Genomic DNA, 24,805 nt, shown 5'->3' on the forward strand with positions numbered 1-24,805 from the left:
CCTCTGGGGGCAGTGACCCCATCGCCTCTCTAGGCAGCCCATTCCAATATCTAATCATCCCTTTTGTGAAGAAATTCTTCCTAATGTCCGACCAAAACCTTCTCTGGCGCAGCTCAAGACTGTCTCCTCTAGATCTGTCGCTAATTTAATTTTCCCGCTGAGTTCTGAAAGGACCGCAACCGTGGCCAAAGCAGAGGTTACTTTAAAGAAAAAACCCGAACAACCCAAAGTAAAACAACCACCAGCCCCTCCAATTGGCCCGGTAGCGCCGCCGACCCGCCCGCTGGCTCCGCTCCCGGGGCGCTGCGCCGCCGCCGCCGTTGCCTGGAGACGGGAGCGCGGCCGCTCCGGGCCCAGGTACCGGGGCTGTGGGGAGGTCGCGGCCGCTCTGGGCACAGCCGCCCCCGGCGGGCCCGCGGGTGCCGTGGGTTGTTCCCGGTAGCCCCGCTCCTCAGGGCCCCGCAGCCGCGGCGCCCCCCGGGGCCCCTCTGTGCCCGCACCCTCCCCAGGGCCCCGCTGAGGCTCCCTCCCCTGCCCGCCCCTCGGAGCGCCAGGCGTCCCTTGCCTGCCCTCTGCTATCCCCGCTAAACAGGAATGAATATCCCACAACAGGGATAGACCGTCCCGTAGTTCATCTGAAATGTGGGACTCGTTGGGTTTTCTTCGCCGTCTGTGAGGCAGTTAATTTTATTGCCTGTTGCATTTGTGGTAATCTTCTCATACTCATTTTTATGATTTTTTTTTTTACACTGTAAGTTAATCAGTAACTAGTGATGTCACCTGCTGTTATTTCTGCTTAGTAGAAACCTGGTAACCTTTATTCACAGGACAGCTTTAATAGACTTGGAACTTTTGCTTGCATGTGTCAGAGCTAGGATACGTGGATCATACAGAGGGCTAATTTAGGTGTAAGATTGTAAATTAGAGTTAGATTTATTTCTCCTATGAAATAGGAAAATACTTTGCATGTGTGCAACATAGTAATAGTGAGGAGAACAATCGCAGGGCTCCAGTCCATCTCTTTTTTCTTTCTGATGTGGAAGAAAGGAGACAATGGGGCTATGATAAAGCTAATGTGTCTAAATCCTGCTTTGTAGCTTTATCCTTGCTGTCTTGGTCTCTGACTAGTAAATAATTTATATACTTAACTCTGTGAGAATTGATACTTTTTGTTATTCTCCTTGCTCTCAAGTCTTCACGATTTTGTAAGAGCAGCCATATTCTCTAATACTTTTTTTTTTTCCATGGGATCTTGGGTTGATTACCTAAACTGACTTTTATTACTAATATTCTAGTGCTGATGGATAATGATATACAGACAGCACTAGTTTCTATGCCTGATTTACACTTGGATATTTTTCTTTCTGTATGTAAACACTATAAGACTTTAATGTTCTTTTTTTTTTTTAAATGAAATTAAGTTTTACAAGACTCTCCTGTTTGCCCATTTTGCACTCATCAGCAGCCCAGTAAATTGCTGATGTACTCTGATGTGGTCTGGATGCAAAAAAGAGTGCTGAGAGAGATGTTTGATGGTCTGCTGTTTTTCAAAAACAAATGAAATATTCAAAAAAGAGTGCTGAGGAGACCATGGTTGAAAGTGAGTTAAAAAAACAGGGCTTGGCAGATGGGAAGAAACCTGACACATCCAAAGCAGAGCTAGACTTGAAGAAGATGTCTTACCCTAGAAGAGATGATCAGTATGGCGTTCCCTGTGGCAGACACCCCTCATGAAACCCAAAAGCTGCAGCTGTGTTTTAGACCAGTGCTACCCCCAGGTCAGGAAGAGCAGAGAGTGGAGCCTGGAAGGCTCACAGTGCAGTGCTAGGAGGAGTCAGGATTGGCAGTGCTGGGACAAACTGAGTTCCTTCATGTGGAATGAAAACAACTAAAGAAATAACAATCTCTGCTGAAAGAAAGACCAAGTGTCTTTTCATTTTTATCTTTTTTTTTTTTTTTTAATCCAAAGCCCACCAGCGGGTAAAGCTTTTCTTCAAAAAAATTAACACATTTTGAAAGGAACCAAAAAAATAAAATCCTGCAGAAGTAGCACAATGTAGAGATATTTTTTTAATCTCTTGCTTATTGCTGGTACTAATAGCATTGCAGTTTTATTCTGCAGTAATAGTTCCCTATTTCTACATAAACTGAATTAGTGGTCAGAACTGATGATCACTCTTCTGTGGATGTAAAAGCTGATAGGGGATGTCATTTAAACACACTGAAACAGTTCATGATGGGGAGAGACACCTTAAAATAACTGTTAGATATGTTCTGTTTTCTAAAGTAAAACTGTAGGCTGCATTTTGATAATTATTTATTTTCTTGTATTTTATGCAGTTGAAGTGTCAGTCACAAGGTTTATGATGGCAAGAACTGCATTTATGAGGTCTACACATTTAAACACCTTTTTTTCTGGAAAGAAGAAAAGTGTAGGATGACAAAATAGAAAGAAAGTGGTGTGATCTCACTGAATTTGTTTATGTGTTAGCAAATAAAAACCCATTTGATTTAATTATGCTGTATTTTGGATAAATGAGACAATTATCTGAGATGAGAAATCACTTAATGTCCAAATTTACTGAGAATTTTTGAGAGGCTTCCATATATAAAGATTCTGTGTGGCAGCAAAATTGACAAAAAACCATTTTAACTTTGAAATAACTGAAGTTATATGCCTGAATGAACACATTTCTCCATTCTGTGGCTTTTGAGAACATAGCTAAGAAAAGGGCAATTTGAAAGAAAATGGAACTTTGCTGAAATTCCCAGCTTGTAGCACTTCCACTGAAACAAGGATAACCTGAATTCAGTCCTTACTTGGAATAAGTTCCTGAGTTCTTGGAAATGATGAAACTGACGTGGATCTGGTACAGTATTTCAAGTCAGTGTCTTGATTTACCAGGACTAGGAGGAAAATGTACTTACTACCCTGGTCTGGCATTGGCAGAAAAATTATGATTGCTGATTTTTTTTTCCTCACTAGACTTATCACATCAGTTCTACTTGTCATTATCTCAGTTTTCAGTATCAAAAGGTTTAAATCTTTCTGATTTAGGAAAGCTGTTGTAAAAAAAACCTGCCAATTCCCCCCCGAAAAATAAAATCAACATTCAGAGAAATGTATGCCTTTGTCATGGTGAGCCTGCACAAGAGTTTTCAGGATCAGCAAACTCATGAAAGCCAGAATCTGCAGCCAAAGTAGACATGTTATCCCCTTGAGCCTCTTCTGAGTTCTTAAATTCAGAATTTGCTTTGGTGCTTGAATGCCATCACAAAAATGTGCACAGTGGACATTGCAGTATCTTTCTTTAACTAGAACCCAGATATCAATGAAAGCGGAAATGTTCATATCCCCTTTCAGCCTAAAGCATTTTCCAGATAGGAATTAATTTATAATGAAAACTATGATAGTCTTAATTTTTAGAAGAGAAATGATTGCTAATTAGTTAGAATAATTTGAAATTTTATAGCTCTTTTCTCTGTGGATATCAAAACACTTTGCTAAGATGTGTAAGTATTATTATCTAATTTTTCACAGGAGATAACTGAGACAGCCAGAGGTGAAATGGCTGATACAAATTGTACACGTCATTATTGGGTTTGGAATTAGAATTCAGGTCTCTGAACACTCCACTATCTATTTATGCAAATAGTCTATAACTATTTCTTCAACTTCAGTGATATCAGTTGTGTTACCCCATTAAAAACTCATGAATTTCATTTAAATATATTGAGATACATTGCAATTGTTTTCATTTGTTTTCTAAATGTAAAACTTTCTGCTTGTCTATTTTCAAGTTTTTCTCACCACACCAAAAGTATAAAAGCTCATTCGTAATTCTTATGTGAAATTATGCAGGAAAGTCAGATTGTGGAAGACACTCAGGACCTTTGGATGAAGATTGTCTACAGAACAACAAGAATGACATATCTGAAATATTTCTTTGTCCTCTTTGTCCTTCTTGTGGGTGGCATTTTGTTAAGAGACTTTGCCTTTCCTGAAATATTGGAAAAGCCTGAAATTCCTCAAAATATTTTTTCCAAATGGATTCTGACCAAGAGCTGGAAACAGGAAATGCATTTTTAGGGACTTCTTAGTGGTATCAAAGCCATGATTACAGATGAAGAGGGATTTGCTTGCATCCTGCCCATATTTCTTATTCTGATTTTTCATGTTTCTTTCTATACAACTTTTGAATTTTCTGATTTTGGATAGTTTTTTTCATGCTGTAATATTAATGCAAAGTTGCTCCAATGTGCATTTTGAGGCATTTCATTTGAAAGTGGAGAGCACATATGAAATCAAAAGGCAGAATAAATTTTGACCATTTTTTTGTAAAAATGGTCAACGTGTGTGGTTTTTATATGACAAATGTGGACCTTTTCCACTTCAGAGGAAAATAGTAACTAGTGAAAAATGTAGCACCCTGAAAAAGATGATCTGAAAGATAAAAATCATATGGGGGAGGGGTGTTATTAAACTGTTTAATTTTTAAAAAAATGGTGCTAACTTTTAGATTTGTTTTCTATTATCTTAAAATGTTTTGAAGAAAGTGCTTTTTTTTTCTTAAGGATTCATCTCTCATGCTTTTCCATTCAAGATATTAGGTGATCTCAGAATGTCTATCTCCAGATATTTTTGTGAAGTCCACCACAAAGGTGAAGGAATAGCCTTGTTGTCTCAAAAGCAGATCTCATCCCAGTATATTAAAGAGAACCTCAACACATTTAAATCATGTCAGTTCCCACCAATACACAGTATTTAGATGAAAGTCTTGCTGCAGCAATTTATTCAGATCCTGGAGTCCTAAACCTGAGCCAATGAATTCGCTCTACTAAGTAGGACATATCTTTGAGTTATCCATATTTGTGTACAGGCAGAAGACAAATAGCATCTTTGGGAATCTCAAAGCATTTAAGAGGAAATGAGAATCGCCTAAATGGCAAATAAAAGCAACAATACTAAAGGTTTGTCTTTACCACTGCCAGGGAGAGAGAACATCCACCTTTTCCAATGGAACAGGAACCAGCAGAAGATGCAGAGGCAGATCCCAGTGGTGAGCATTTCCCTGTTATGTCCTGATTTCAGTACTGAATCTACAGTAACTTCTGGCTTCTTCCACCATTCTTCCACCACCTCTTTCTTACTTCAACTCCAGTTCCTGCTCTTGGTGTTGCCAAATTTTATTTTCACTCTGGTCATAGTGATGTTCTGGACCAAGCCATGTGCCTGCTGTTCCTGCTGTGCCTCAGCTCTCAAAGTCCCTTCCCTGAAAATTTTTACTGCTTAGACCTGTCTCTGTAGCTAATACTGAAATCAGGTTTTTAACTCCACCAGACTCTTTCAGTCAGAGGCCATTATTTTTCTTTTTAACATATTTTTCATCTTGAAATGCCTGTCCAGTGTCTATTTCAGGTGTCCTGCATGTCATCTAACACACTAGATCCAGGTAGCATGAATAACAAATCCACTTTGGAAGAATTTTTTGATGCATTGCTGCATTACTTTTGGCATTTGTTTGATCTTCCTCTTACACCTTTTTTCTGTTATAGGATGGTTTTTTTTTTCTTTCCCCTAAGTTTTAAATGACTGGTGTTTGGAAGTAAACTTCTCCTGACACTTAATGCTAAGCATCAGGAAGGCTGTTGTTGGACAGAGGAGGTTCTTTTACTACTACAGAACTAAATATTTATTTAATATGGCATGTACGAGTAAATTAATCAAAGGGATTCATACCTAAGAGAGTGATACCAATTATACTTTGCAAAAGAAAACAAAACTAGTGTTTCAAGTGAATCACCAACTGCAGAGGAACAGGAGGAAGAAGGGGAGCAAGTGGAATTGGACATTGAGAGCATTGCTGAGAATGGGTGTTCACTGAGGAGATGGTGGTACAAATTTAAAACCCCCTGTACTTTCTAGTTTTCATTGTTTTTACAGTTATTATTAGGAACAGCCTAACAACCTCAGACTGTATTCAGTTACAGTGATTGAGTATTTCTGCTCCCTTTCATTTGGCATAACTTTGCTCTTTGCCTGGCTGGTCTCTGCCCCCTTTGCTTGTTTCTCATGGCCCACCTAGGAGAGAAAACAGTCAGGATAGCATGAAATGCTTACAAAATAGATTTAACCTGAGATAACCAACTGGAGACTTCTTTTAGCAAGTGCTTATGACTAGTTGGAAGTCAAGTTAACAGTATTGTGCATTGCAATCCAGTGAGGAGCTACATTGGTCACACATTAGCAGTTTGCTTTCTTGAGGACAGTGGTGTCTTCTGGTGGTCCATTATATGTGGTTTTAATAATTGTTTTGTGCAACAATGTGCATTCAATAGCTACGGAAAACAGACACTTTAAAATTTGTTTGGTTTCTAAAGTGGAGACCTAAATATCAAGCAAACCTCAACTGAACTGCTTTAGTAAGTCTTAAAGTTTTAAAACCAGTATTTTTCAAACAACTTTTTTTTTTGTTTAAATTCTTCAGTTTTGAATATTTACAGTGAAGTTTTTAAAAGCCTGAGGGAGCGTTTGTTGCAGAGCGTTCCAGGACAAGTAGTTGCTAAGACATGGAACCCTTGTTTTGAGCTATGAAGTATTGATTGCTTTATCAAAGGGGGCAAAGAGTTGTGACTCCTTCCCTTTTTGTGGTCAGGTGCAAATATCAGCAACTAACCCAAAACATATGATGAATATAAATTTCTGTTATGTTCCCACTTCTGAGGTGCAGAAGACAATTTGGACAAACAAGATAGTATTCAAGTATCCTCAAAACCACAAAAAAGGCCTGAGGAGGTAAAAAAGAAAATAGATGAAAACTTCTTCTACACGTATGAAGATGTATATTCAGGACCATATGTCACTGATGACACTGAGATACCCACTGACCTTCTTATTTTTAAGTATCCTTTCTGTTGAGCTTGGGCAAATTCAAAGGTAATGATATTTAATATACCTTCTCAAAATTGTATTGGTCAAATTTGGAGTAGCCTATGTGGCATTAGTGGGATACCTTTGGTTGAGACACAGGTAAAAATCCTGGCCAGTTATGGTTCTGGGTGAATTTAATCTTGAGTATTGTCTTGACCTCATAAAGATTTCTTACAGAGCATAGTGTTTCCTATAATAAGTACTCCTGTAGGACTAGATCATGGAGAAGCTAATGTGACCAGGCACAAGACTGGCATAAGAATACACCCTGCAAAGCTCTCCCTTTCTCTGTAGCCACACTGGTGTTCCCCAAGAAGCTGAGGGGAGAGCAGAAGAGCTCCTGTATACCTCATAAAGGAGAAGTGGGGAAGGAACCAGGTAGATTTGTATTCTAGTGCTCAGGAGATCTAAACTCATAGAATGGAGGAAGTGGTGCCCATCAGCTAAGAGCTACAATAAGCTCTTGGGTAGGTGTAGTCAAGTAGGGTAGGATATGATATATGACTTTTGTATATGCTGGTGGTTTTCTCTGCAGACACAGTTCAGTTGCTATTGAAGACTGCTATTCCCTTTTTTACATCTGCCTGTAAACAATTAAGAAGTGAGCTTGAAAACTTGCTTGATCTTTGTCTGTATAACAGTTCCTGGTAATCTGATGCATATCTTTTACGTTTCATTTGAAAAGAGAACACAGATAAAATATGAATTCCTTGCAGCTCCAAATGATCAGAAACAAGAGGTGTACCCATAGTGGAGATGAAAAGATGGGATATGAACTTCAGAAAGCCTTTACTTGTGCCTTCCTTTCAGTTATAGAGTAAAGATATATTTTACTTTCACTGTATACTGAAGAAAATTATCTCCTGCCATCAGGCTTAGTCACTAGTTTCAGTATTCCCATTTCAGTTTCAGTTTAAGCATTTCTATCTACTTAGTAAACTGTCTAGAAAAACAGTGTGTAATCTTTTCCTTATTGGACTGTTCCCAGACATTCTTTTGGATATGACTGTACCAGACCTGTAAACCTGATGATAATGGATAGAAATACTGTAGGTTATGTAGCAGGCAACCAGGTGATCCTCCAGAACCTGAGAACTAAGTATCAGAAACATGTCCGGAGCAGCTGTGGCGGTGGCATTGGGTTTATCACAGTATGGCTTTTGTTTCTTGTTTAAGAACTTTAGTCACTTTCTAGGGAGAAAATATTTACTTGGTTGTGGTTGCCACATATGGGAGACTTCTACAGTTGCACTTTCATATACATAAGAAAGGATATGGTATTGATTAAAGGAATGTGTGGATCATGCAGCATGGGCTTCTCATCCCATCAATATAATTGGCAGAGAACAAGTATCTGCACACCTTAGTCCCAGGCTCAGCTACCTAAAAGGACTGACAAGTCCAGCTGGGATTATTTTTTCATTCTTATTTAAATCTTTTGGCTCATAGCAATTATTTTATTTTTTCAACACTTCATCGGTCCTAATCACAACTGATACTAATATAGAGTCCTCCTTGCAATTAAAATTTAGAAAATCAAGCTCCCACACAAATAAAAAGTATCTGGTTTCACTCTAATGAACTTATCAAGAGCTTGAAGTATCAAGTTCTGTCTCTGAAGTACCTTACCATGTGAAAGCTCTGCTATCTCTGTTTTATTGCACGTGAGCAAGGCTTTCAGACTATCAGCTTCAGACTGGTAGTCCTGCTTCATCATAAGCAGCCTTTTCTGGGGAATCAGTGTACATTTTTACACCTTCAGAGTAGTGTCATTCAGGATAGCTCTTCTGCAGGTGTCTGCTGAAGTAGATGGCTGCTGACACAAATGCTGCTATGGAAAGATTAGCTAGTGGGTTGAGTGAGGTAGGAATCATGGATGCATCACAAAGTAGATTGTTTCACCATTTGTGATGATTCCACAATATATGTGGGTTATACCATTTTGTGTGCATAGTGGCTTCATTGTGATATTGAGCAATAGGTTGACAGTTGTTCAGAATAAACACACAGAAAAATGCAATCTAGTATTTATGGCAGTATGTTTTGACTAATGAGTGGGTGAATACAATAACTCAGTAACTATCAGGATAAAGACAAAGGTGTTATTACAGCATGCAACAAGACTTCTGCTTTTTCAAGGCACACCCTAGTAAGGAGTACTTTGCAGTAGGAGAAAAAGGGAAGAAGCCAAACATTGTCATCTACACATATCCTTCGGTGAGGCCCTACAGAATACTGAAAGGTAGTGTAAAACATTCTATTTTTATTTTATCCAGATGGGCTAGTGTTTAAAGATCCCAGCAGATGGAGTAGTGGATCATTTTTAGTTTAGGAGGAAATAGAATCTTCTGGTCCTTCACAGCAAAAATAGAAAACATTGGTTTCAAGTTTTTATTGCATGGGAAGAAACTTCTATTTGATAGAGATAGCCAACCTAAAGCCATTACCTATTGAATAAAAAATAATTTCAGTGAATGTTGAGCTCCTTCTGAGTAGATTTTTTGTGTTGTTTCTACTGTGCATGTGTATTGGGTCTTGTACATTTCTTTAGGTGGAACAGAGGTAGCCTATGTTTTTGGTGATTTCAACCGTACTGGCTCTTTGCTGGCCAGTGTTGGGAGCAGCCCTGACTACATGTTGACCATCTGGGACTGGAAACAAGAGGAGACTCTGTTGAGGTCAAAAGCTTTTGCACAGGATGTTTACAAGGTCATGTTTTCTGCTGAGAATGAAGAGCATCTGACTACAGGTGGATCAGGACACATCAAGTAGGTTTGCTGATTAGGATTAATACATAAAACCTCTGCAGTCATAATACATAATAGATGATTAACAAGAATGTATCATTAGCAAACATGTACCAATGAGGAATGCTATTTTACCTAGCCCTTACAATTACAAAAATGAGGATTTTCAAATTCTTTAGCCAGTCAAACAAATCTTTCAATATCTTTGCTGTCCAAATAGGATGATGCTTGATGTTAAATGTCAGTACCTCTGGCTTCATTCTTGAAATTTCAACAAGCACTGGGACGTAATGAAAAATTCTTATGTATGCATGTCTTCTAGCTTACCATATTTACCTTCTGTGCCTTCTGGGCTTTCTATCTTTGATTTTTGAGCTCATCTGCTCCTTGGACAGCCATTGGAGCTGGTTGCCAGGTCATGGATCAGAAACCCTCTGATCGCACCAAAAGCCTAAAAAAGATGTTTCCATACATTCCCTTCCCTGCTTAGTTCATGGCTCCTTTTATAAAACAGGGTCAAACACCCAACGACTTTAAACTTTCTTTCTGTGTACTGTGCTTAGCCAGTACTCAAATGTTAACACAGAGAATCTTATGCTGTGAGTGGGATTCTGTTGTAATAAAAATGATATCTCTAAAATTATGATGCATCTGAAGTTACTTTGAATTTTAATGGGTAAATCAGATAAAAATCTGAGATTTGCTTTATAGTTTGGTTGCAAGGTGGGTCTGATATAGCAAATTATTTATTTAGACACAGAACAAGTGTAGTTTAGAAGGCATTATTTATGGAAATCTGACTAAACATAATCTCTTATAAACTTTCTTTTGAGCTGAAATACTACAAATAAACTCTGACATAGCTTTTATTACATGATAAATGTGACCTTTCACCCAAATGTGGACTCAAATTACAATTTCCAACAGTCATCTTAAAAGTAATGTCTCCTGCACACACAGGAGACACTAATATTTAGGATAAAACCTTCAGCTCAGTGAGATTTTATAGTACAGTTTAATTCCACAAGAGGACTTGGATGACATTTAATGAAGTCCTCAGTCCCTTGGGTTTACAAAACTGAGCATCATACACCCCACAGCAAAGATAAAATAGATACTCCTAAGTAAGTGTATGAGTTGTAGCGGAAAGATGTAGGTGTGGATTTTACACTTCTTAATTTTTAATAGTTTAATCTTCATTCTGCTCATTCTGAATCCTTTTCCTAGCTTTTCCATTGGAGTAGGATAGGGAAATGTTTGTGTAGATGTAAAGCTGTATATCATTTTCAAAAAAAAAACAACCCCAAGTTCTCCTGCAAAAAGGAGTAATACATGAGCAAGGCATGCCTGGTAAGAGTACTGCAATGTCTAAGAGCGATTGAGCAGTGTTTAGGAAATCTTGTATCACTGAGGGGTGGTTTTTTTCTGTACTCAGGTTCTGGAAGATGGCTCTCACATTAACTGGTCTCAAGTTGCAAGGAGCTTTGGGCAGGTTTGGAAAAACAGCAGTGTCTGACATTATAGGTTTTGTGGAGCTGCCTGATGGGAAGGTAAGTGAAAAAAAGTGACCAAAAGCAAAAATATTATGTACCCTTTTATTCTTTGATATAAAGTCTGCTTTGTAAGTTGGAGTGTTACTATTTGCTTGAAAATGTTTTTAATCAGGCCTGTGATGCACTGTTCTGAGAAGAAAATATTGCCATCAATTTGCCCAAAATCCCTGTCTTGCTTTGTAATAATTGGAAAATAGTTAGTGTTGTAATTCCCAGAAAAAAGATCTGGGTTGGCTTAGAGTGGAGTGTCTTCTAAAGTGGAAACATTAGTGTACAGAAATACAAAGAGACTGTTGGTCCCAATCTTCACCAATTTCAGTGTATGCAAATTGTGTCACATTGCTAAAAAGTTGAGCCTCCTCACCCTTTACATCTTCTCTTGCAAATGTCTGTACTTTGCCATTGGTTTAATGCTTTAATGGAAGGTAGCCACAAATGTTAAGTGGGTTCTTGCCTGCTTCTGCACAATTACATGCAGGTGCTTACATACTTATCTTCATTTGCATTGAAGGTTGTATCAGGAACTGAGTGGGGCAATTTGCTGCTTTGGGAAGGTGGCCTCATTAAAGTAGAGCTCTGTCAAGTTGGACACAAGCCTTGTCATGAGGGCCCTATCAGCCAGTTAGTTTTTGATGAAGGAGACCTTTACTCTGTTGGAAAAGATGGTGTCATTCGGGTGAGTTTTTCTTTTGCTCTGCCTTTAGGTGTGCACATGTATGGTCAGCAGGTAAATATTACGTATTTCCTTTACCAGATTTTTGGAGGATAGTTTATTTCCGAAAATTATTTGGTATAACAAAGAAAATAAGAGCACATCTCCACAGTATATGTGTTTGAACTGGATAGCATGGCATGCAGTTTTCCTTGTTTAATAGTAATAAATAAATAAATCAACTTTTACTTTAGTAAATCAAAACAATCTTCAGTGGTTTTTCTAACAGCTTTGTTCCTGACTACATTCTAACATTGTATAACTTCCAGGCCTATTAACATGTGGTAATTATCTAAAAGATAAAAAACAAGCTACAGGAATATTTGAAATTAATTTTCTGCATGTTTAAAAGCTCAGATTATTAATGTTAAAATAACACAGAAGTTAACTAGCGTCTCAAAGATACATATCCTAAAATGGGGGAAAATTAAAGAAAAAGCATCCTGAAGTTAACAAATAATTCTATAAATTAAAGTCAAAATGTTTTCCTTATGCATAGCACCACTTTCTGATCTCACCTGTCAATGATCAAGAATTTTGCAATCTTATTTCCCTGCTCTTTAAGGGAGAACATGATGTGTCTTTTGCTGATGTGTGGAATGGCCAAGATAATCAATGGTATACTGACCTATAGGCAGTGGAGGGTTGCAAATACTGTTGTTGTTGTTGTTGTATTATATAGGTTGGTGTTTTCCCTTAGGAAAATTCACTTGATTATAAGTGTGCTAACTGATATGTTGTCCTTATCGTACAGAGCAGAACATGGAAGGGTTAGACTTCCCATTATTTTGTGCTGCCTCAGTATGAGCATGCTGAGTGCCCACAGATACCATTTATTCTGCATAGCTCTGAAGCTGCCATGTACAGCTCTGCATGTGTCAGGGCTGAATTGAAGCTCCAGTCACTGTTCCTAGGTTATGTTCAAAGCAGTGATTTTGCTTTCTTAAAATTTTGATTATCCATATTTATTGTGTACAAAAACAACCTGGTCTTATAAAAAAGCTTTTTTTTTTTTTTTTTTTCTTTTTTTTTCTTTTTTTTAATGCTTCCAATGCCATGAAGATGTGGAACTTTGAGGTAGTAGATACTGCTGATCCTGTGGATGACACAGGGTTAGTGGAGATGGAGCCTATGAATGAACTTTGGCTTGGCAAGAATGTCAGCCTGAATTTCATTACAAAAGTTCATGACCAGGGACAGTCCTTCTGGTTTGCTCAGGTAAGACACACTCAGGTACATGCATCCCTGTGGAGAAACAGAAAATGAGGAACATGCTGGTAAGTAACAGCAGGAGTCTATTAGAAATCAGAGTGTTTCTTTTTAGTAGAATTCAGTCTTCTAGATACATAGAAAATAATCTTGTTATCTACCTACCTATCTACCTACCTACCTACAGGTTTGTTGGTTTTTTTTTTTTTATAAACACAGAAACAGGCTTCCTAGAGAGGTTAAGTTCCAAGCCTGTCAATGTTTAAGAGGCATATATAGAGGAGTTGAATAATATATTTTAAATTTTGGTCAGGCCTGAAGTGATCAAGCAATTGGATGAGATGATCCTTGCAGGTCCCTTCCAATTGAATTATGTTATGCTGTGCTGTGTTTTTAGTGTATAGTAATGTGTGAGACTCTGGCATAAGAATAGAAGAATGCCAAAAGGTATTGTCAAGTTCTATTACCTTAAAGTGATGAATGGGATTCTTAAGACCGACATAATTGCATTTAGTAATTTTTGTTTCACAATGATAATCATTAAGGACTTTTTAAGAAGTCACCATGTGCAGTTTTATTTCCAAATTGAGTCTGAAAATATTCAATTAATGTGTTTTTTTCTTCAGGATACAAGTGGATCAATATGGAAGCTGGATTTGACTTTTTCAAATATGGTAATTTTGTTTTTTATTTCTTCTGATTTCTTCAGTTCATTTGCAATAGGAACCATATCCTATGACATCCTGTAGCTATACTGGTTCCATCTGGAATGAAATTTGTGTTTTGTGAAGTTGTATGATAGAAAATTGTAGCATTGGAACAGATATTTTGTTTAATAAAATTTTCAAATGTAATTGATTGTAATGATTGTGCAGGATGGTAAAGAGGAATTTGATTTTTGATTCCTGAAATTTCAGCTGCCAAATTCAAGTTACTTTAAAGGACTTTAATTCTGTAACCTGGTAATGAAAGCTGCATGGATGCAGGAAATGAGTTGAAGGAGTGTTATTTTCTCTATAGACAGGTGTTTGAACTAATCCTTAGTCTTTAAATGACAGAAAGAACTAGAAAAAAAATAATAAGAAGATGAAACACATTTGAAGTGTTTTATCCTACTAGTAACTAGTGTTACTGCTGGAGATGTTTTTGATGGAGAAAAAGATGACAGAGGTGAAAAAGCAGCATTTAATTTTTGCTCTGGAACATAATAAAGTTAATAAGAACAATCCCTTGTGGGGACTAGAATTCTAATGTGAAAAGTAAAATATGTTCCAAGAATTTTATGGTAAATAAAATACGCATACTATACAAACTAATTGTATTTAATGTAAAAAAAAAATGTTGCAAAGTCTTTAATTCCTTGAATGATTAAATTATTTCCCAGGCAGCATAAGCTCAAACTGGTGAGCACAAGTGTAAAATGCAGCATAATTTCTCTTCTGTTTTGCACCGCAGAGCCATGACCCAGAGCGTGTGTGTACCTTCCACTCTGGGGGGATTGAGGCCGTCGGTGTCTCTCCCTTTACATGCCTGATGGCCACCACAGCTCTTGACCGTGAGTGCACTGTTCCTTTCCTCTCATGCCACTGCCATTATTGGTTTTGAAGGGCAATGGTGCTTGGTTTGGAGCTACTGTGTTTTGTTTTTGTGCTTTTGCTATTGCAAAGTCACTTTACATCCAATTGTTATTCCTGGGATCAGTTCTTTAATAGTTAAGGCAAACCATGAATGTTTTGAAACAATGCTTTAAGATTCCTTCATCCCAAAAACCTGGGATTGTAACAATGGAAGTTTTTAATGAGAAACTTCGTAAATTGTTTGTTCTGAAGGAATGGCTGGAAAGGTGAGATATCCAGTTTGAGTAACAGTACTTGTATTCAGTGCTGGGGTTTAATAAGTTTTGGGATTTTTATCTTGTAAGGAATTACATGCACCTGCAGCATTGTGTAAGCCATTGCAAATACTAATGTTTGTGCTTTTCTTAGAAAATGCAATAGCTATTATGCTCTCATGAACAGATAACAAGCAATTACAGACATATTCATTTAACTTTTATAAATGTTGCTGTTTAGGCCTCTCAATGTTAGCTTTATTGTGCTTTGAAAGAAGAACTACTGGCCAGAACACTAACAATGTCATTTACACTGTTCAGAAAACATGACAAGGTATTTTAATTAAATTCCTGTCAGTACTGTCTTGTAATTCGTCTGCGTTATGCAATGCAGATATTCTTCTAGCCTGAAGACTAACTCCTACCAGTTGAGCAAACTATGTTTCACATAAATGCTAGTTGGAAGGGAGTTTTATGCAATCAGTATGTGTGCCTATGAATCTGGTTATTTTCCCTCTAATGAAATCGGATCTTTCATGGACAATCTCCTATGTTTCCTCCCTTTAAATGTTTTCCTCCCTAGGCAGTCCCAAGTAGTAGGCTATCATCTTTTCCTATGTTGTCAGTGCAGATTTTCCATAGAGTATGCCACAATTCTGTGCTCACTTGAAAATTACATGTAGATGGTCAGCCTGGGACTTCTTATTACAACCCTCAGCCTCGAAAACTCTTGGTTCTGTATAAGTTGAAGAGTGAAGAAATCATGTATTTTGTTCATGAGCACCATGTTAGCTATGGTGCTCTGTAACCATCAGTCATCTTTCATGCCGGCATTTTGTTACTCAAAAGAGAAAACATACATTTAATCCAGATTTTAATTCAAATAAATAGACATTTCTCCATAAATCCTAACATGTAAGTGACATTGCAAGAAATAAATTCTTACTGTCTCCTTTCCACACAGGGTCAGTGCGCATCTATGATTTCAGCAGCAACAGTCAACTGAGTGTAATCAAGTTTAAACAGGGAGGAACAGCGCTGGCATGGGCACCGGCTGTTGTGAGTTTTTCCTAGCATGTTAAGCAAAAATTCTTCAAGGAGCCTATGAGCCTGCCAGCATCCAGGAAGCTGCTCAGCAAATAAGACATTAGAGGTCACTTGTTAGGCCATGGTGAAATTCACTGTAGCAGGATAGATAGGTTTGTGGGGTAGTATGTTTGTATACAGTATAGGAACAGTTTAACTTTACTATGGGTTATCAGGTATCCTACTTTGTGCCCTCCTAAAATTTTAAAATCAGATTTTTGTGTGCAGTATGGGAAGTAGTCTGAGTTTGTAGACTAACAGCTTCTATTTAACCCACACAGAGCAAATGTCAATTAACATTAGTTAGTTAACACATTTTGAAATGACAGCCCAGACAAATCACAAACATTTGGAGATAAATCATTAAAAACTGTTGCCAGAACTGATCATTTGTGGAGTGTGGAGTCTATCACTTGTAGACATATTTGCTAATTTTAATTAAAGTAGCATCTAGTCATGTTCTTGAGAAAACATAGCAGCCTGGTGGATTAATAACAAGCAAATTTAGGAGGCAAATAATTACTTGAATGTTCAAAGTGAGGGTTCCACTGGGAGAGTGCCTTCATTTTATAAAAGTGATTATTTTATAAAAATATAATTCTGGCCATGCAGGCTTTCTGACATGCTGTTAAGTGGTTACCTGTACCTTCATGAGGTAAGATGTCTGCCACAATAAATTGTACAGCATCACAAAACTGACTCAGTTCAGTTTTATGAAAGTTATTACTAAACACAATCTGAAAAACAAAGGGCACTTAGTCTATCCAGCTGCATTTAAAATTGTATTAGGTACTTGGTCACAGTTTAAAGAGTCCAAATGTATTTTAAAATCTGTGCTATTAATCTAAGAAAACTTAGTCCAACATACTTTGAAGCATCTGTTTACCATAATCTCCTCATAGGCAAGCTAGCAGTGTCTTTGTTAGATAAGTGAATACCGACAAGTCAGCTCATAATCGCCTTCAAGACATTACCATGTATGGCAAATATCAGCTAAATCCACAAGTCCAGCTATATCCAGCTAAAACACAGGCCTGTCTCTGCTAACCTGTATCACAGTTCAAGCTTCTCTTAATTGTTAGCAATTGGCTTACCTACAGAACTTATGGTAAAGACTCCTCCTTCTTTCCATCTCAAGTGGAATTCCCTGTTGACTGCTGTGCTTTCTATGGACTCAGCCAGACCCAAGCCTATTCCCTGACCTCTTAAAAAATCATACTTATGTTTGGTGCCCCATATTTTATTCAGGGAAACATAATTCTTTGTTTTGGGTTTCAGCTCTTTTGCATAAGAAGCTACTGATGTATCTTTATGTCAGTATGAATTACCTCTTCCTCAGACATTGCAACCACATCCTTGTTAACATCTTCAGTTTCAGTGACATGTTATCACTAAAAAAAAGCAAAACACAATCCAACCAAAAAATAGGCCCCAGTCCTCTCTCTTCCTTTGTGGTATCATATTAGAGATGATAAACAACGTTTCCCATGTATGAAATATTCTTTGTGCTTTAGCAACACTTCCACATAAGGTGAGTTTAAAGGTAAACAACAGAGCATAATATGGATTATTCTTCGAAGCTCTCAGATGTACAATGTGATTTTTTTTCTTTGTTTCACTTAAAGGTAAATCCTGAGGGAGGTCTAATTGCCGTGGGGTTTGAAGATGGTGTTGTCCGCATAATTGAAGTTTATGATCCCAAACTGCTGCCCAGTCATGCAGGACAGGCCAATGAGATTGCAGAGATAAATCTGAAACAAGTTTTCAAACCTCATGCTGCTGCAGTCACAGCCTTGGCATATGAAAAAAAGGGATATGTGTTTGCCACAGGGGTATGTATCATGCAGTTTGGTTGGTTTTATTAAGCCACAAATGTAGAGCCTTTTAAAAGAGATAAGGTAAAAGTTTGTTTACTGACAATGCAGTTTTACTTCTGTTGCTGCTGTTGATTGCTTGCTGTAGTTCTCTGTGCAGGGAGAAGGATCTGTTTGCATTCACATCTGTTTTTCTGAAGGAAAGCAACCATGCAATTCACACAATTAATTTTGTGAATTACTGGACTGTTTAGTGTGAATTCTGTAATTCCCTTTGAAAATGGATTTGGTTCATTTTGGAATTAGTTTAGTAGGATCTTGGATTAGTAAAAGCAAGTCCATTGGTACACCACATTGGCAGCAATCCAGCTGCTACCGAGCACTGCTTGGCCTTACCACAGGGTCAGTCAGTCATTATGCCTGGTAGTCTTTGAGATGGTTTCCAGTTAATGTGGTGTCTCTTTTTAAAAGCTTGTCCTTAGCCGTGATCAGTGCATTTGCAGTTACATGTTCCTTAAGCTGAATTCCCATGTATTTAATTTAATGTAGGATTTAAGGTAAAATGAATCATGTTGTGTGCCAGTTCTTGAACTTCTCGTTATCTGGGGAAATCAGCTTGTGCTACGTTATCTGAAAAATCAGGCCTGAGCCTGAGATTTAAAGGAGCTCTTGGGGCAATGGGCAGAATGCACGTGGCAGGTGATGCCAAAGGAGGCCATTGAGAGCTATGGGTGCAACATATTTCTTGGAACAGCATGGGCAGGGTTTTTATTTCCTCCCAGTAATCATCATGGAAATCCAGTCCTGAATCTCCCCTGTTTAAACACAAAAAAATGGAAGTATGTGCCTGTGTCATAAAGTACTTAGAGTCTTTTGAATTTTTGGTCAGCTTTGATTCAGTCATCATCTTTGCTTGTTTGTTTGTTTTTCCTCAGAGTAAAGACAAAACAGTTTTCTTTTTTGCTATTGAGGATGAATACAAGCCTATTGGATTCATCTGTGTCCCTGGGCCTGTACAGGCATTACAGTGGTCTCCACCTTCTCATGTGAGTAATGCATATTTGTTTTCTTTCCTTCCCAGCAGTGTTAACATATAATTTTAAAAAGAATTTCCAATCAAAATAGATGAAGATCCACTACTCTAGTCATGTCCTCTATAGACAATACAAATAATGTTTTGCTCCTTTGTTCTTCATGCTGCTTCAGCATGACAAGAGGTTCTGTTTAGCTAAATCTCTGGTTTAGTCACTAGGGACATATTTTGGGTTTTGGATAATGCAAACTACAAGGTTTTGGTATGCTTTTTGAGCCCTTGACTGGAAGAAACAATCTTATTCCTTAGCTTTTGGAAGAACTGATTCTCTTTGACAAAGAAGTTATTTGGGCATTACTGTCTGTGACTCTTGCCCCTATTAAAACAGGCTTTTGAAAAGCTTTTTGACAACATTAAGAAAGATTTTGGGTGCTTCTTGAAATTCACATTCTGTGTTTGAAATCTGTCAGGACATATCAATGTAGGTCTTTGCTAATATTTAAAAGTGTTCTAGGGTTAGGATAACATTTGAAATTTTTTTGGTCCAGTAACCTTATTTAGAGGAGAGACTATTAATTATTTTTAGATTCTAGCAAGATATATTTTACTGGTGCATAGTGGCAAAGTGTGGTTATTTCCACTTCTAAAAGCTGGCAAAAGAAGTCTTGTTGGTATGAATTCTATCTTACTGCAGAAACAACAGATCTTGATCTGACAGTTGCATTTTGAGTCCTTTCCTTAAAGACAAGGTACTTCGCCTTACTAAAAAAGCACCTGTTGTGTCTTGGATGTTAGATTCTGCCTGAGTAAGTTTCTCTACCAGTATCTGGCCTCTATTGCTAGATAAGAACATTTGCTTAACACAGTGCCAGCATCTGAGTGTCACACTACTTCTTTTTTTTGGTTTGTTTTAAAGAAGCACTGGTGATTAAATACATTACATTTAATGAATGCATTTTTAAACTGAGATCCTACAGACACAGGAACCATATCATTCCTAGTTAGGGTTTCCATAGCAACTCTAAAATGCCCTCTTTGCACATTTTTAGTGATGGGTCAGATAAAATAAGCCTCTCTCTCTTTTCTCCAGATAGCTTATGAAAATTGAAACTAAATACAGGCTTGTCTCTTAAAAACTCAAAACACTGAATAATTATTACCTTCACCTCACCTATTCTTCCTAACTTCCCATTTTAAAGGACTTGTGAGGTGCCAACAAAAAACAAACTGCTGTAGCATTTGGCAAGACTTTGAGCCAAGTCTTGATGATAGAAAGGATTTATTAGTATGGAAATATATGAAATTATCAACCCAAAACCTACTAAGTCATGGGTCAAATCCATCTTTTAATTTAACCAAATTTCCAAAATATCATCATGCTGCTTTCAAGCTAAGCAGTGTCAGAATTTCAGCTGGTTTGGACACAGCAAGGATTTCTTCAATTCCTTAGCTTTGCCTAGCATAAAAGAAGCTCACTGACTTCTGATGTCCATTTAAAAGTGTACATAGAAATAAGAGCACAGGTAAGTGTGGCTGGAGTTTGGCTTTATGCCTATGCATCTGCCTAACCAACTTTTCCTCCCATTTGTCTCGATTCCATTTATACATCTGCCCCATTCTTTGTGTTTTTATACAGGACAAGAGCACACTGCTCATCCTTTGTGAGAATGGCTTTGCTGTCCAGGTTCCTGCCCCTCTCCGTGGGAAGCAGGATACAGTGACCACCTATCACATAAAAAACCTGCCAACACAGTACTTCCATTTTTATAGTATTAAATCCCAAATCAAGGTAAAAAACTCTCCTGTGGCAGAATTTCATCTTCTTCATTGTGTCAGGTGACCAAACTACCCAGAAGAGTTTATAGTCCCTGTATGTCATCACAGGGTTTTTGCTAAGCTCCTTGAAAGGGAATGGCAGGTGGAAGCCATTTGTGGCTTGAAATTACAAGTTGTTTTTGGTTTATTCAAACCTACATGACACTGAAAGCAGGATGTGAATTTTGATTGTAATTAGAAGACAGCATTAGAGAAAGGGAAAGGTAGTGTATTAGTTCTCAAAATATTTTAATTTTGGTAATTTTGACAAAAATACTATTTCTTGTGGCTGATATTCACCCTATAGGAAATTTCCTTCAACAGTTATTAAACTGCCAGGTAGTCACCTTGAAGCAAATATGAAACATCTCTTTTTTTTTAGCAGTGTTTCTGGCTTTAAAAATATCTTTTAAGTTTAAAGGTGTGCATTTAATTTCTGAATGGTACTTAGTATTTAAAAAGAATATGTGGTGCCAAAGGAAAAGAGTTATGTCAAGTCACAGCTACAGTTAGTTTTGTGAAACTAAAAAACAAGCTGATGTTAGGCTCAGAAGGAGAACTCCAGTGAGCAGGCTCTCAGTTCCATACTCAATCCACTACAATGCAACAGCCTCTCTCATTCTGTTAACTACTTCTGTTAACCTGTGATTTCTCTGCCTTCTCTGTTAACTTCTCCTGACATTACTGAATGTCAGGCAAAGCTGCCTTTTGTGTTATAATTTGGAGGAAGTCAGCATGCAGGAGCAAGATCTCTAGATGCTTTTTCACAGCAATACCTATAAGAATGATCACAAAGCATGCATGAGAAAGGAAAGATTAAAATAATATGTATTGAGCTTTGTTGGTTTTCTTGTTTGTTTGTTTGTTTTTTGTTGGTTTTCTTTTTGTTTTTTAGTCAAATGAGAAGAATAATGTTGAGAAACAATCACTAAAAATAAATAAATATTTCTACAGAGAGAAAGAATATTAATGGCTCTCTTTTTACTTTGGAATTAGATAAATAATTAATAAGTTACAAAAAGGATGTTCTAATGCAAGGAAAGATTTCTCACAGTAAGGGTAGTGATAAAAAAAGTAATTTTTATTATTCCTGTCCCTAGAACAGGAGATTTTTTAAAAGGTATGTCAGACAAAGATCAGCTGATAATATTTAAGGGCTTGCTGGTTCAGCTATCTAATATCTTCTTAGGAAGCTACTGTTTTAGAGAATGTTTGGTATTTGTTTATGCTATAGTAGGCTTGGATGGAAGAGAATTTTAAAGGTTTGATAAATCTTTCCTTCATTGTTCAGAAGTTAAGTCAATTACAGCTTCTCTCTTTTGCTCCATACCAATGATGCACTAGAACTAATTCAAGTTCAGCTTTCCAGTTCTTTTCTTTCTCCAGGGCAGGCAGGGGACAAGACTTAGGATTTCTGCAGGAGTAAGCATAGTGGTGAAGATTTGGAATAATCTATCTGAAGAAATGTTGAAATCTGCTTGTCATTCAGAATTATTTCTGTTTCAAAGGAGCAAGAGTAAATACTTCAGAGGAGGGAAAGGGGGAAATTTCACTGGCGAGTCCCATGAAGTCTGGTTGATCTCTGCTAAGCTGACAGGAAAGAGATTTCTGTAGATATTTTGTATGTATAATGCCAGGACCACCTTGGATTTCATGTATGAGACTCCTTCAGTCAGTGATGTGTGGAGTGCCTTGGTTTCATGTCTTGGTGTTTCTCTGCTCGTTGTAATAGCTGAAAGAGGAGATTGCTCGGAGAGAGAAAGAAAAGCAAGAGAAGGAGAAGGCAAGGCTTGAATGGATAAAGCAGCAAAAGGAGCTGGGACTTGAGGTAGAAGAAACTAAAGAGGAAGAACCTGAAGAGGAGCCATTGCCATCTATCTACATACCAGAGGAGCCCAGTCCCATCCTCTGTGGCTTTTATTCAGCACCCGGAAAATTTTGGCTTTCCTTGGTAAATCAGTTTTTACTTCATATTGATTGGGTTGCATGATGTGACATCCTTTCCCTTTGAAACCTGACATCCCTAGGACATCCATTCCTTTCATCCTTGACAGTTTCACTGGTTTTTGTGAAGTATACCAGTAGTGTCACTCTGATTCAGATTGTTTGGTAAATATCCAGTAGGTGCCCTTCTTGGTGGTGCCTGAATGGGCACAAAGACTTAGCTGTTCCCTCACAAGCAGAAGGCAGAATTTTAACATAGTGGTAGAATGGCTTTTAATGCCAGAGATCATGACAGACTTCTGTCTGTGGATAAACAGGGTCTCTAGGTGTTTGGAGGTAGCATTTTCTAACCTATCACAGGTCCTTAAGAAAGGAAGAATTATTCTGAAATTTGTATTTTCCTGGTCAGTTGCTTCAGTTTTCTTTTGTCACAATTTCCATATAGTCCTTCTCTTCTTCAGGGTGGGTACGACTCAGGGTTTCTCTATCATTGCGAATTCTCACATGGTGGCGAAGAAAACCCTGAGAACAGGAAGGATGAACCTTTTGAAGTGATTCCTATGGAGAACACTGAGAACAATCCCATTCACCGAATCTCCTTCTGGTAAAACACTGTAATGTAACAAATAGCTCTGGGATAAAGCTTGATGAAATATAACTTGGAAAGGGGAGTGAATGCTCCTTTGTCCCTTTTCAATTGTGGCTCAACTCTAGTATACATGAACTCTCTCTGGTTTTCCGGGTACTGAATTTCACTTAAAATTCCTAATGGACATAGCTGAGCCATGTGTCTGATAGAATAATTTTAAAAGACCTTCAAAGACAAAAAAGTGGGATTTCTAAGTAAGTACTGACTAGAACTCAACCACCCTACATTGTAGAACTCTAGGAGAACCCTTAGAAGTCCCTGCATATAGTGATCAACAGTACAGCAGTTCTTTATCATAGTTAACCAAGAGAATTAGAACATGGAGCAGTCAGTCCATCCCTCTAGTGCTAAGAATATAGGCTTCTCAGGACGTTCTGTGGACTGTATGAATGGAAAGGCTGGATTCTTTTCAGACTCCCAGTATTAGGTTCTCTGTAAGAATATGCATGTTCTGCATCAAAAGGAGGCAGGTTTGATTCAGGATTTAATCTACTGCTGGCTGCATTCACCACCATCTGTACTAAATGGGGAGCAGAGGCTAAAAAACTGCTTTTCTAGTTTTTAATTTTGTGTCTGCTACACTGCCCAGCTCAGGGCTAAGAGTAGTTCTAAGATACCTAGGAAGTGCTGGAATGCTCCTGAGCAGCCAGTTAGCTGCAAAACACTTCATAGTAGAATCACACATACTTTAAATGTTCCAAATACTTTGCTTTCAGCTTCCAAACTTGGGAAAGTGATTTCTATTAAATGAGATCAGCTCTTTTAATATTTTGAGCTTGCTTGTTAGAAGTTACTGCTATCACTCTTTCTTGTTGTTTATTTAACAGCACCCGCCCCCCACTGATGTTCTGTGGGATGCAGGATGGCTCCCTGCGTGCCTATCCTCTCAGGGAGGAAGGCCTCTCTGAGGGTGCCCTGAAGGACTACTGGTACCTGAATGTACACGACAACGATAATGGGCAGATCCGGGGGATCTGTTGTAGCCATGATGATGGGTGTCTGATTACCTGTGGTGGAGATGGAAACATTTTTACATTTGACCTCTTGTCAGAGGAAGAGGTTCCCAAAGAGCTTAAAGTCACAATCCCCCCTCCTAGGGTAAGTTAGTACCCTCTTTCACTGAATTAGGCCTATTTGGAATGAAGCAATCCAGATGGGCAAACATGGTTCAATTATTTTTCTTAAAGAACTTTCACAGCAAAAGCTGACGTTTCCCAAACTATTTAGAAGAATAGCTCTTGCAAAATGTTCCCTAATAAATGGGCTCTGGGTCTGCACTCTTCCTTCTCAGTGTTTTGTATTTTTCTCCAAATAACACATACTATGTTTATTCATACGTAATATTCTGCCAGTGCTTTCCCACTCAAAGGTGTAGTCATGCATATTCCCGAAATGAAAAATTGCAAGAATTTCTCATACTTCATACCTTTCTTGGGTTTAATTCCAGTAAAGTATGATTCTGCTCTGGATGGGGATTCTAG

At 37.9% G+C, this 24,805-nt stretch overlaps 1 protein-coding gene across 4 annotated transcripts in view; it reads left to right on the plus strand.

The window, feature by feature from the left end:
- The first annotated feature begins 284 nt into the window (after positions 1-284).
- Positions 285-24,805, plus strand: part of CFAP44 (cilia and flagella associated protein 44) — a 41,864-nt gene continuing 17,343 nt past the window's right edge. Inside the window, exons 1-18 of one of the 4 annotated variants that reach the window (XM_071433346.1) lie at positions 285-357; positions 4,993-5,060; positions 6,732-6,903; positions 7,920-8,082; positions 9,071-9,173; positions 9,483-9,699; positions 11,114-11,228; positions 11,743-11,907; positions 13,006-13,161; positions 13,779-13,826; positions 14,608-14,707; positions 15,948-16,042; positions 17,695-17,901; positions 18,819-18,929; positions 20,553-20,705; positions 22,464-22,682; positions 23,137-23,279; positions 24,152-24,422. In XM_071433346.1, the coding sequence (XP_071289447.1) occupies positions 5,018-5,060; positions 6,732-6,903; positions 7,920-8,082; positions 9,071-9,173; positions 9,483-9,699; positions 11,114-11,228; positions 11,743-11,907; positions 13,006-13,161; positions 13,779-13,826; positions 14,608-14,707; positions 15,948-16,042; positions 17,695-17,901; positions 18,819-18,929; positions 20,553-20,705; positions 22,464-22,682; positions 23,137-23,279; positions 24,152-24,422 (2,481 nt within the window). In that variant the 5' untranslated portion in view covers positions 285-357; positions 4,993-5,017. The other 3 variants (XM_071433349.1, XM_071433345.1, XM_071433347.1) reach the window with 3 other exon arrangements.

This window comes from Agelaius tricolor, unplaced genomic scaffold (assembly GCF_023055355.1).
Source record: "Agelaius tricolor isolate 1412-34295 unplaced genomic scaffold, bAgeTri1.0.p SCAF_9, whole genome shotgun sequence".
Lineage (NCBI taxonomy): Eukaryota > Metazoa > Chordata > Aves > Passeriformes > Icteridae > Agelaius > Agelaius tricolor.